We start from the raw sequence: 12233 nt of genomic DNA, 5'->3' as shown, positions 1-12233 counted from the left end.
ATGATAAGTCCATAAGCTGGCTTCTTCTCTGGTGCGACAATAACTAACTTCAAAAACCAAGAAAAAGGGAAATCCACACTTAAAAAGAGGTGATCGATTGGTTTGTCTGTCAGCAAGATTACGGAAAAACTACTGGGCTGATTTGTGAGGAACTTGGCCAAGGAAGAACCCAACACATTTTGGAGCAGACCGGATCCCACTTAGTTGATAACTTTTTGAGATAAGCTGCTGACAGACAGAGGTGAAAACATGATGACCTCCGGGCCAACTTTGTTGGCGGAGGTAAAAACGGCAAACTGAAGAGACGTTTTGCGCCGGCTTCTTCACAAAAACATCCTTTCAGTTGATCTGTTGGCTACAGTCGAGATGAACACACAGAGTTCTGGAATGAAGCCCTTGAAAGATGTCCTCTAGTCCCACAGCGTTACACACAATCCCCCTCCAGCTGAGATGTCCTCTAGTCCCACAGCGTTACACACAATCCCCCTCCAGCTGAGATGTCCTCTAGTCCCACAGCGTTACACACAATCCCCCTCCAGCTGAGATGTCCTCTGGTCCCACAGCGTTACACACAATCCCCCTCCAGCTGAGATGTCCTCTGTCCCACAGCGTTACACACAATCCCCCTCCAGCTGAGATGTCCTCTGTCCCACAGCGTTACACACAATCCCCCTCCAGCTGAGATGTCCTCTGTCCCACAGCGTTACACACAATCCCCCTCCAGCTGGGATTCCACCCTGCTGTGTCTCGAGCGTCGGGGGATTTAACCCCTTCAGGACCGCTGGGAACCAGGTTGATCCCGTCAAGCACAGACCTGGACTCCGGCTACCACTCAACCTCCCCCTAATTGCCGTTGTCGGGTTCAAGTCTTTGTGAATAAAATACGACCCCGACGACGACATGAATCCCAGCCACCTCTCAACAGATGTCCACTGGCCTTTCTTCAAGACACCCGGTGAAAAGACTCGCCGCCGCACAAAAGCACGCGGAGAGAAAAGAGGAGAGAAAAGACAGAGAGAGGGCGTGAATGGACGGCTCTAATTGCAGAGTGGAAGCTGGGAAGTCTCCTGGTGAGGCAGGTAGGGATCTGAAAGAGGCACAGATGTCACCTCGCTCCAACATCTTGTCATCTCAGGAATCACACACAGACACACACACACACTGACACACACAGACACACACACAAACACACACACACACACACACACACACACACACACACACACACACACTCACACACACACTCTGAAATCCCATGCAAATAAAGATGGTTGCTACAGATATCAGTTCTATGTAGTAAAATATTTAGAAATATTTATTTATGAATTATTATTCTGCATGCCGCAGCGCAGCTTTGAATGACTAGGATGAGACTAACAGTCACGTGACAAAACTCCAGCCAATCAGAGTGAACTGCAGCCAGGCCGCCTGCACACACAGAGCAGAGAGGACAGGTACCGTGCAGAGCAGGTGTTCTACACACAGAGCAGAGGACAGGTACTGTGCAGAGCAGGTGTTCTACACACACAGAGCAGAGAGGACAGGTACCGTGTAGAGCAGGTGTTCTACACACACAGAGCAGAGGACAGGTACTGTGTAGAGCAGGTGTTCTACACACACAGAGCAGAGAGGACAGGTACCGTGCAGAGCAGGTGTTCTACACACACAGAGCAGAGAGGACAGGTACTGTGTAGAGCAGGTGTTCTACACACAGAGCAGAGAGGACAGGTACCGTGTAGAGCAGGTGTTCTACACACACAGAGCAGAGAGGACAGGTACCGTGCAGAGCAGGTGTTCTACACACACAGAGCAGAGAGGACAGGTACTGTGTAGAGCAGGTGTTCTACACACACAGAGCAGAGAGGACAGGTACCGTGTAGAGCAGGTGTTCTACACACACAGAGCAGAGAGGACAGGTACCATGTAGAGCAGGTGTTCTACACACACAGAGCAGAGAGGACAGGTACCATGTAGAGCAGGTGTTCTACACACAGAGCAGAGAGGACAGGTACCATGTAGAGCAGGTGTTCTACACACACACAGAGCAGAGAGGACAGGTACTGTGTAGAGCAGGTGTTCTACACACACACACAGAGCAGAGAGGACAGGTACTGTGTAGAGCAGGTGTTCTACACACACAGAGCAGAGAGGACAGGTACCGTGTAGAGCAGGTGTTCTACACACACAGAGCAGAGAGGACAGGTACTGTGTAGAGCAGGTGTTCTACACACAGAGCAGAGAGGACAGGTACCGTGCAGAGCAGGTGTTCTACACACACACAGAGCAGAGAGGACAGGTACTGTGTAGAGCAGGTGTTCTACACACACAGAGCAGAGAGGACAGGTACCGTGTAGAGCAGGTGTTCTACACACACAGAGCAGAGAGGACAGGTACCGTGTAGAGCAGGTGTTCTACACACACAGAGCAGAGAGGACAGGTACCATGTAGAGCAGGTGTTCTACACACACAGAGCAGAGAGGACAGGTACCATGTAGAGCAGGTGTTCTACACACACAGAGGAGAGAGGACAGGTACTGTGTAGAGCAGGTGTTCTACACACACAGAGCAGAGAGGACAGGTACCGTGTAGAGCAGGTGTTCTACACACACAGAGCAGAGAGGACAGGTACTGTGTAGAGCAGGTGTTCTACACACACACAGAGCAGAGAGGACAGGTACCGTGTAGAGCAGGTGTTCTACACACACAGAGGAGAGAGGACAGGTACTGTGTAGAGCAGGTGTTCTACACACACACAGAGCAGAGAGGACAGGTACTGTGTAGAGCAGGTGTTCTACACACACAGAGCAGAGAGGACAGGTACTGTGTAGAGCAGGTGTTCTACACACACAGAGCAGAGAGGACAGGTACCATGTAGAGCAGGTGTTCTACACACACAGAGCAGAGAGGACAGGTACCGTGTAGAGCAGGTGTTCTACACACACACAGAGCAGAGAGGACAGGTACCGTGCAGAGCAGGTGTTCTACACACACAGAGGAGAGAGGACAGGTACTGTGTAGAGCAGGTGTTCTACACACACACAGAGGAGAGAGGACAGGTACTGTGTAGAGCAGGTGTTCTCAAAGTGTGATGAGTTCAGTGACATGATTGTTGCACTTAATAAAGTCCCTGCTTGGTCTTAATAAAGTCCCTGCTTGGTCTTAATAAAGTCCCTGCTTGGTCTTAATAAAGTCCCTGCTTGGTCTTAATAAAGTCCCTGCTTGGTCTTAATAAAGTCCCTGCTTGGTCTTAATAAAGTCCCTGCTTGGTCTTAATAAAGTCCCTGCTTGGTCTTAATAAAGTCCCTGCTTGGTCTTAATAAAGTCCCTGCTTGGTCTTAATAAAGTCCCTGCTTGGTCTCAGACAGGAGCGAGCGCTGGTGTGACTTTTCATGGGATTACTTGACCTGTATTATGTTCAACATCTCTGCAAGCAGTGTGTTTGTTTTGCAGCTGCGTAATTATATTTCTGTTCATGGATATCATGTCATCATTTTGTATTTGTTAATTGCAGTAGCTTCTGCTAAGACACGTACTTGTTACTGCTCTACTGAATGTAACAGCAACATGGTCGGTGTCTTGTTACTGCTCTACTGAATGTAACAGCAACATGGTCGGTGTCTTGTTACTGCTCTACTGAATGTAACAGCACCATGGTCGGTGTCTTGTTACTGCTCTACTGAATGTAACAGCACCATGGTCGGTGTCTTGTTACTGCTCTACTGAATGTAACAGCAACACGGTCGGTGTCTTGTTACTGCTCTACTGAATGTAACAGCAACATGGTCGGTGTCTTGTTACTGCTCTACTGAATGTAACAGCAACATGGTCTGTGTCTTGTTACTGCTCTATTGAATGTAACAGCAACATGGTCGGTGTCTTGTTACTGCTCTACTGAATGTAACAGCAACATGGTCGGTGTCTTGTTACTGCTCTATTGAATGTAACAGCAACATGGTCGGTGTCTTGTTACTGCTCTACTGAATGTAACAGCAACATGGTCGGTGTCTTGTTACTGCTCTACTGAATGTAACAGCAACATGGTCGGTGTCTTGTTACTGCTCTATTGAATGTAACAGCAACACGGTCGGTGTCTTGTTACTGCTCTACTGAATGTAACAGCAACATGGTCGGTGTCTTGTTACTGCTCTACTGAATGTAACAGCAACACGGTCGGTGTCTTGTTACTGCTCTACTGAATGTAACAGCAACACGGTCGGTGTCTTGTTACTGCTCTACTGAATGTAACAGCAACATGGTCGGTGTCTTGTTACTGCTCTACTGAATGTAACAGCAACATGGTCTGTGTCTTGTTACTGCTCTACTGAATGTAACAGCAACATGGTCGGTGTCTTGTTACTGCTCTATTGAATGTAACAGCAACACGGTCGGTGTCTTGTTACTGCTCTACTGAATGTAACAGCAACACGGTCGGTGTCTTGTTACTGCTCTACTGAATGTAACAGCAACATGGTCGGTGTCTTGTTACTGCTCTACTGAATGTAACAGCAACACGGTCGGTGTCTTGTTACTGCTCTACTGAATGTAACAGCAACATGGTCGGTGTCTTGTTACTGCTCTACTGAATGTAACAGCAACACGGTCGGTGTCTTGTTACTGCTCTACTGAATGTAACAGCAACATGGTCGGTGTCTTGTTACTGCTCTATTGAATGTAACAGCAACATGGTCGGTGTCTTGTTACTGCTCTACTGAATGTAACAGCACCATGGTCGGTGTCTTGTTACTGCTCTACTGAATGTAACAGCACCATGGTCGGTGTCTTGTTACTGCTCTACTGAATGTAACAGCACCATGGTCGGTGTCTTGTTACTGCTCTACTGAATGTAACAGCACCATGGTCGGTGTCTTGTTACTGCTCTACTGAATGTAACAGCACCATGGTCGGTGTCTTGTTACTGCTCTACTGAATGTAACAGCACCATGGTCGGTGTCTTGTTACTGCTCTACTGAATGTAACAGCACCATGGTCGGTGTCTTGTTACTGCTCTACTGAATGTAACAGCACCATGGTCGGTGTCTTGTTACTGCTCTACTGAATGTAACAGCAACACGGTCGGTGTCTTGTTACTGCTCTACTGAATGTAACAGCACCATGGTCGGTGTCTTGTTACTGCTCTACTGAATGTAACAGCAACATGGTCGGTGTCTTGTTACTGCTCTATTGAATGTAACAGCAACATGGTCGGTGTCTTGTTACTGCTCTACTGAACGTAACAGCACCATGGTCGGTGTCTTGTTACTGCTCTACTGAATGTAACAGCACCATGGTCGGTGTCTTGTTACTGCTCTACTGAATGTAACAGCAACATGGTCGGTGTCTTGTTACTGCTCTATTGAATGTAACAGCAACATGGTCGGTGTCTTGTTACTGCTCTACTGAACGTAACAGCACCATGGTCGGTGTCTTGTTACTGCTCTACTGAATGTAACAGCACCATGGTCGGTGTCTTGTTACTGCTCTACTGAATGTAACAGCAACACGGTCGGTGTCTTGTTACTGCTCTACTGAATGTAACAGCACCATGGTCGGTGTCTTGTTACTGCTCTACTGAATGTAACAGCAACATGGTCGGTGTCTTGTTACTGCTCTATTGAATGTAACAGCAACATGGTTGGTGGGTCGTTGGTGTTGGTAGTAGTGTTGGTAGTAGTGTTGGTAGTAGTGTTGGTAGTAGTGTTGGTAGTAGGCCTACTATGATTTAGGATTTGTATTAGGATGCCCATTAGCTCATGCAGAACATAAGCTACTCTTCCTGGGCTCCACACAAAACATGAAAAAAACACATGACACCTACAGATACAACCAAACAACCGATATTAAACATCAGAAAGGTATAACAATATTCTTTCTCTCAAACATATTACCGGTACTACAGTATACCTACCGTATTATTCTTCTTTTTTTTGTATTCGGTCCTAATAATGTGGCATAAGATATTGATATCTATATTAATACCAAGACATTATAACGTTTTGTGCCAGGGCAGGCCCCTGTGTTCCACCTACATGTGGATTCATGCTCATGTTCAGTAACTCCGGACTTGGACTCGAACACTGGTGACTCCAGACTCTACATGGAGTCAAGATATAGTGACTTGACAACACTGCAAGATGGTATTTGGTCTGATTCTCGATATGTTTAGTGTTTTCAGAGGCTGTAGCGGGCTCAGGTTTAAACCCAGAGTAAGGTTCTTTCTGATATCATATGAAACTAGACAACCTAAGACATTCATTGGTACCAACCATGTCCTGCTAGCTTGTCAGGAAGGTGGCTAAATGATGCTACAAAGTTAGATACATTCTGGCGAAGGGAAAAAAAACAAATCTTTCAAGATTTGTTTTGGAATTATTTTGTGTTATTCCAATGTTGCCCCTCAGTCATGGAAACTTTGAGAACCACTCAAAGTATAGAGGTACTGTAAAATGTAAATAGTTCTGTATGTATAGCATTTTTATCAAAGCAATTCAAATGGTCTTTTTCTTCTTCTTCTGTTCTTTATGATTTATGACATTATAATTGTGTTGCACTGCCAGACATTTTTGAGTTCTCCTTATTTCTAGCCCTTATATATTAAGTGTAAAAGGAATCCACGTTCAGTCACAATGTGAGGAGCAAAAAGACCCAGAAACTGCTTGGGGTTCAAAGGGTTAAAGCTTACACACACGTTCAGCCCATTCATCCTCTAAGAGTTGCCCCCCCCCCCCCCCCCCCGCGCCCCCCCAGTCTATTGAGTGCACACAGCAGGGTCCATGAGGGTCATGTTCCTATTAGTAAAGTATTGATTGGAGCGTTTATCCCCTCGTCAGATTGAGTGAGAGAGGCCCCCAGGCACCTCGCTCGCCCCACCGCACACGCTCTGCTTAGGACTCTCTCTCTCTCTCTCTTGTTTTGGGTAGGCCTGTGGGGCCTCGCTCGCCCCACCGCACACGCTCTGCTTAGGACTCTCTCTCTCTCTTGTTTTGGGTAGGCCTGTGGGGCCTCGCTCGCCCCACCGCACACGCTCTGCTTAGGACTCTCTCTCTCTCTCTCTTGTTTTGGGTAGGCCTGTGGGGCGTTTCTCTGCTTCACGCTGACAGGCTAAATAATAATGTGCTGAAGACAACTCAACTCAACACACTGACACACACATGTCCAAATCCATATGGAAGAATGGCATGATGATTGTGTTATACATGTGTATATATATATATATATATATATTAGGGCTGTCAAACGATTAATTTTCTTAATCGCGATTAATCGCATCTTTGTATCGCATGTTTAAAATGCTATTATTTTGCATTGCAAAGCATTTTTAATGACATATTAATAATTCTTACCAGTGTGTCGTGATTGGGAATCAAATGTACTTTGTGATCTTGAATTTTAGATTTATTTTCAATTCAATAGAAGTGCAATGTAGACAGGAGGTCACAAAATGTCTACAAAATGCATCTTGAATAGAAAATAAATGCACAATAATTGTAAACACTCCAGAACGCTCCAGAACCGATACTTCCGGTGGCGGCGCTGTGGAGCAGTCGAAACCCAAAATGACACAGCCGAAGAAGGCTGTATCTGAGCTAAAAACTTTGGCACTTCCATGTGAATATTGGCTCGGTATTGGAAACTGTGTATTCATAACGTGTATATCGCGTGAAGCCATTGGAGCTGACCTCCCAGTGGTTAGAGGACCCGCACATCCGAGACTCTGAAGGAAGAATGAGTGATGAGTCTCGCGCTAGCTAGCTGGCTGCTAGCTGGCTGCTAGCTACTTTTAGGTGATCGCTCGCCTCAAACTCGATGTACTTCGGTGATATTTTAATTCCGTTTTACACAAGGTGCAAACTACGGCTCTTGACTTATCCACTGTGCCGTTTGGGAAGTAAAACGAGCCATTTAAAAGCGTATTGCTGTCGTTCTCTTCCATGCCTGCCTGCACAAGCAGGAGACAGGAAACCGAACGGCTTGACTACAAGTACGGGTGCGACGAAAGGACAAAATAGCAGCATGCGATTAACGCGATTAAAAAAAAATAACGCGTTATGATCGACGCGCGTTAACGCTGACAGCCCTAATATATATATATATACCGTATATATATATATATATACATACACATATATATACACACACACACACACACACACACACACACACAGTATACTGTATATATATACACACACACACACACACACACACACACACAAACAGTATATATACACACACGCACACACACAGATATAAACAACTCCGTCAAGAATGTCATTGATGGTATTGCAAACCAAACCAGCTAACCTATATGTAAAACTTGTCTTTCAAAACAGGTAAATTTCCATGTAAAATGAAAACTACTAAAGTTATCCTATTATATAAAGCAGGGGATAAACACCACTTCACCAATTACAGGCCTGTGTCTCTACACCCTCAGTTCTCCAAAATATTAGAACAAAATTGTATTGGAAGGTTGGACAATTTTCTCAAATATATTGAGAAACACAATTTGTTAAGAGATTGTCAGTACGGATTCAGAGAAAACAGATCAACAGCATTAATGGAGTTAATAGAAGAAATAACTAATGTTATAGACAAGAAGAAGTATGCAGTCGGATTCCCCCCCATCCCCCCCCCGATTTCTTTTATCCCATTTTTATCCCCCATTAGTGCAAATTTTTATTTATTTATCCTGGTTGCTGCTCCACCCTCTGCCGATCTGGGGAGAGCCGAAACTGGCTCCATGCTTCCTCCGAGACATGGGCAGTTGCCAGCCGCTTCTTTTCACCTGACAGGGGAAGCTTCACCGGTAGGACATAGCACGTGGGAGGTTCACGCTATTCCAACCAGTTCCCCTCCCTCTGAACATCAGGCGCCCTTAACGACCAGAGGAGGCACCACTTCAGCAAACAGGATATTGCATTTTTGGTGTGGGGTTCCTTTATGAAGGAAACCCCCAGGGGGCACGGGGAGAACATGCAAACTCCACACAGAAAGGCCCTTTTGACGACCCCACCCGGGCGGCGGGCACTCGAGGACATGCGGACGGGCACGCACTCCTCACAGCGTCCCAGGTGGGAATCGAACTCAGGACATTCTAGCTGTGAGGCGACAGCGCTTACCACTGCACCACCATGCCCCCCCTAAGTCGGAATATTCATAGATGGGGAATTTACACCATTAATCACAATATTTTACTCAATAAAATGGAAAGGTATGGTATTAGAGGGGGGATGGTGAATTGGTTAAAAAGTTACATAGAAAACATGTAACAATTTGTACAGTTAGGCGAACACAAATCAACATGTTTGGAAATTACATGTGGGGTGCCCCAGAGATCAGTGTTGGGCCCTATTTTGTACATAAATGACATATGTAATGTATCAAGAATATTGAAATCTGTTTTGTTTGCAGACGACACCAATATTTTTTGTTCCGGGGACAACCTACAGCAGCTTTTGGAGATGGTCACTACAGAGATGAGTACATTGAAATTGTGGTTTGACAAATTGTCATTAAATTTGAACAAAACAAAACTTATGTTTTTTGGAAACCATGAAATAAGCACAACAGTTGGCAAACTGTGACTTTCTTGACTTGCAACGTTATCTTTTAAAGTATCATATGTGTACCTCATGGCACAATTCAAACGGGATAAAATAATTACTGTCTCTCTTTCCCGATGCTGGTTCATGTAGGGCCCGACCGGAAGTGTCGGACGATGTTTAACTGCCCTGCACCACGTGTTTAACAGACGTACCAGGCAGGAGAAGGAGTCGTCCATGCGGTGCTGCAGCGTGCATCTCTGTAGCATGGTGAACAGAGCGGTGTGGTCAAAGCCACAAGGGGATGCCGAGATCAGCTCCTCCACACCCTGCCTCTGACACGGGTCCAGACCTGAGAGAGAGGGGGGACAGAGAGAGAGAGATCAGCTCCTCCACACCCTGCCTCTGACACGGGTCCAGACCTGGGAGAGAGGGGGGGACAGAGAGAGAGAGATCAGCTCCTCCACACCCTGCCTCTGACACGGGTCCAGACCTGAGAGAGAGGGGGGACAGAGAGAGAGAGAGATCAGCTCCTCCACACCCTGCCTCTGACACGGGTCCAGACCTGAGAGAGAGGGGGGACAGAGAGAGAGATCAGCTCCTCCACACCCTGCCTCTGACACGGGTCCAGACCTGGGAGAGAGGGGGGACAGAGAGAGATCAGCTCCTCCACACTCTGCCTCTGACACGGGTCCAGACCTGGGAGAGAGGGGGGACAGATAGAGAGATCAGCTCCTCCACACCCTGCCTCTGACACGGGTCCAGACCTGGGAGAGAGGGGGGACAGAGAGAGAGATCAGCTCCTCCACACTGTGCCTCTGACACGGGTCCAGACCTGGGAGAGAGGGGGGACAGAGAGAGATCAGCTCCTCCACACTGTGCCTCTGACACGGGTCCAGACCTGGGAGAGAGGGGGGACAGAGAGAGAGATCAGCTCCTCCACACTGTGCCTCTGACACGGGTCCAGACCTTGGAGAGAGGGGGGACAGAGAGAGATCAGCTCCTCCACACCCTGCCTCTGACACGGGTCCAGACCTGGGAGAGAGGGGGGACAGAGAGAGAGATCAGCTCCTCCACACTGTGCCTCTGACACGGGTCCAGACCTGGGAGAGAGGGGGGACAGAGAGAGATCAGCTCCTCCACACTCTGCCTCTGACACGGGTCCAGACCTGGGAGAGAGGGGGGACAGAGAGAGATGGCTACTGTCTTGAATCAAGCCCGAGACGCTCACAAGTCATTATTTGCAAGTCCAAGTCAAGTCTCAAGTCATTTGGTCACAAATCCAAGTCAAGTCTCAAGTCTTTGAGGGGCAAGTCCAAGTCAAGTCTCACGTCTCTATGGATGAGCGTTCTATCATCTGCTGCATGCCATCCAGTCAGCTTAGAACACTGCGTAGCTAAAAATAAGGAATTCTAAGCATGTAATGTATTATCCTCACTCGTTTATCTATTAGAATACAATATCAGCAATGATTAGTTAACATTATTATGAGTAGACATTTCCGTAATGTTAATGTACCAAAACAATAAAAAGAAAGATTGTTCACAAGTTCCAAATCTCGAGTCCGAGTCAAGTCTCAAGTCTTTTGAGGACGAGTCTCAAGTCACTGTGTGCACGACTTAATAGAGCATGGTGCAGGTTGGAAACCACATTGCATTAATATGTGGGAGGGATATATACCAAAGATTTATTTTTTTATCACATATACCTGCATTTAGACTTGTTTTTGTAACCTGTTCCATTTCATGGAACTCCCTCTTGTGATGTCTGCCACAGCAGAACATTCTCCTCTTGTGATGTCACTCCTCCTGTGATGTCACACGCCCATTTAGAATGCCCCCTTTTCCTCCATATTTCTACCCTGTGGGCCTGTGATTTTAATTTTTAATTTTTTAATTTTGGGGTATTTTCATAGTAATCATGAGCCCAAAATGTAAATTCAGATTTTGTTTTAACGTGCACCACGCTCTTTAACACTTTCAGTGCCACGGCCCTTGGGCAAAAGGTTGCTTGCTGTGCCACATAGGCCGCAATGCATTTTAAAACAGTCATATAATTTCTTTAATAATTACTATGTAAACACTGAACACGCACAAATAACGATGAGACTCTCTTCTATCACCTGCAAAAAAAAGTTTATTGATCCCATTTTCCGTTCTTTAGTTATGAGCCGGAGAAGATAGCTTGATCGAACGAAAAACAGAGCTTTTTTTCTACGAGCTGAGATAATGAGCCTTTTGTGAAATTAAACATTTCAAGCACATCACTGACTCTGAAGCTAATTTTCTGATGTAGTCACACCTCAAAAATAATTTCCTTCAATAAAACAGTGAAGGCAAGGGAATTTTGTTTGGAAGAATAATATTTTTAGCTGAAACCAGCAGCGCTGGCGCCTGCATGCGCTGCTGGTTGCAGCTTCTTGCTGATCTTTTGCTGCTGGTGGGCATCGGATATTCTGGCTTGCGTTTGCCAACCCTGTCCTGCTGTCTGGGTCTGTGTTGTGTACTTGGCTCTGCGTGCCCACCTCCCCCCCTCCTCCTCCCCCCCCCCCCCCCCCCCCCGTTGTGGGAGGAGTGTCTCTCTGCTCTGCTGTTTTCTCGTTTTCTCTGCCTGTACTCAGCACTGAAAAAGTCAGCTAGATCCTGCTTTTTTACAGCCGCGTGTACCAGCTCCCATGCTTCGAGTTGAGAATAA

The 12233-nt window shown here is 46.5% G+C and overlaps 1 protein-coding gene across 1 annotated transcript in view; it reads right to left on the bottom strand.

Annotated features, from left to right (window-relative positions):
• The window catches only part of LOC310800600 (calcium-dependent secretion activator 2-like), a 184976-nt gene that overhangs the window by 122950 nt on the left and 49793 nt on the right, over positions 1-12233 (bottom strand). The window contains exon 10 of the mRNA XM_083663223.1: positions 9755-9891. Coding sequence (XP_083519349.1) covers positions 9755-9891 — 137 coding nt within the window. The remainder of the gene's footprint in view (positions 1-9754; positions 9892-12233) is intronic.

This window comes from Poromitra crassiceps, assembly GCF_964638095.1.
Source record: "Poromitra crassiceps genome assembly, chromosome: 30".
NCBI lineage: Eukaryota > Metazoa > Chordata > Actinopteri > Beryciformes > Melamphaidae > Poromitra > Poromitra crassiceps.
This window is presented reverse-complemented; position numbering and strand designations above follow the sequence as displayed.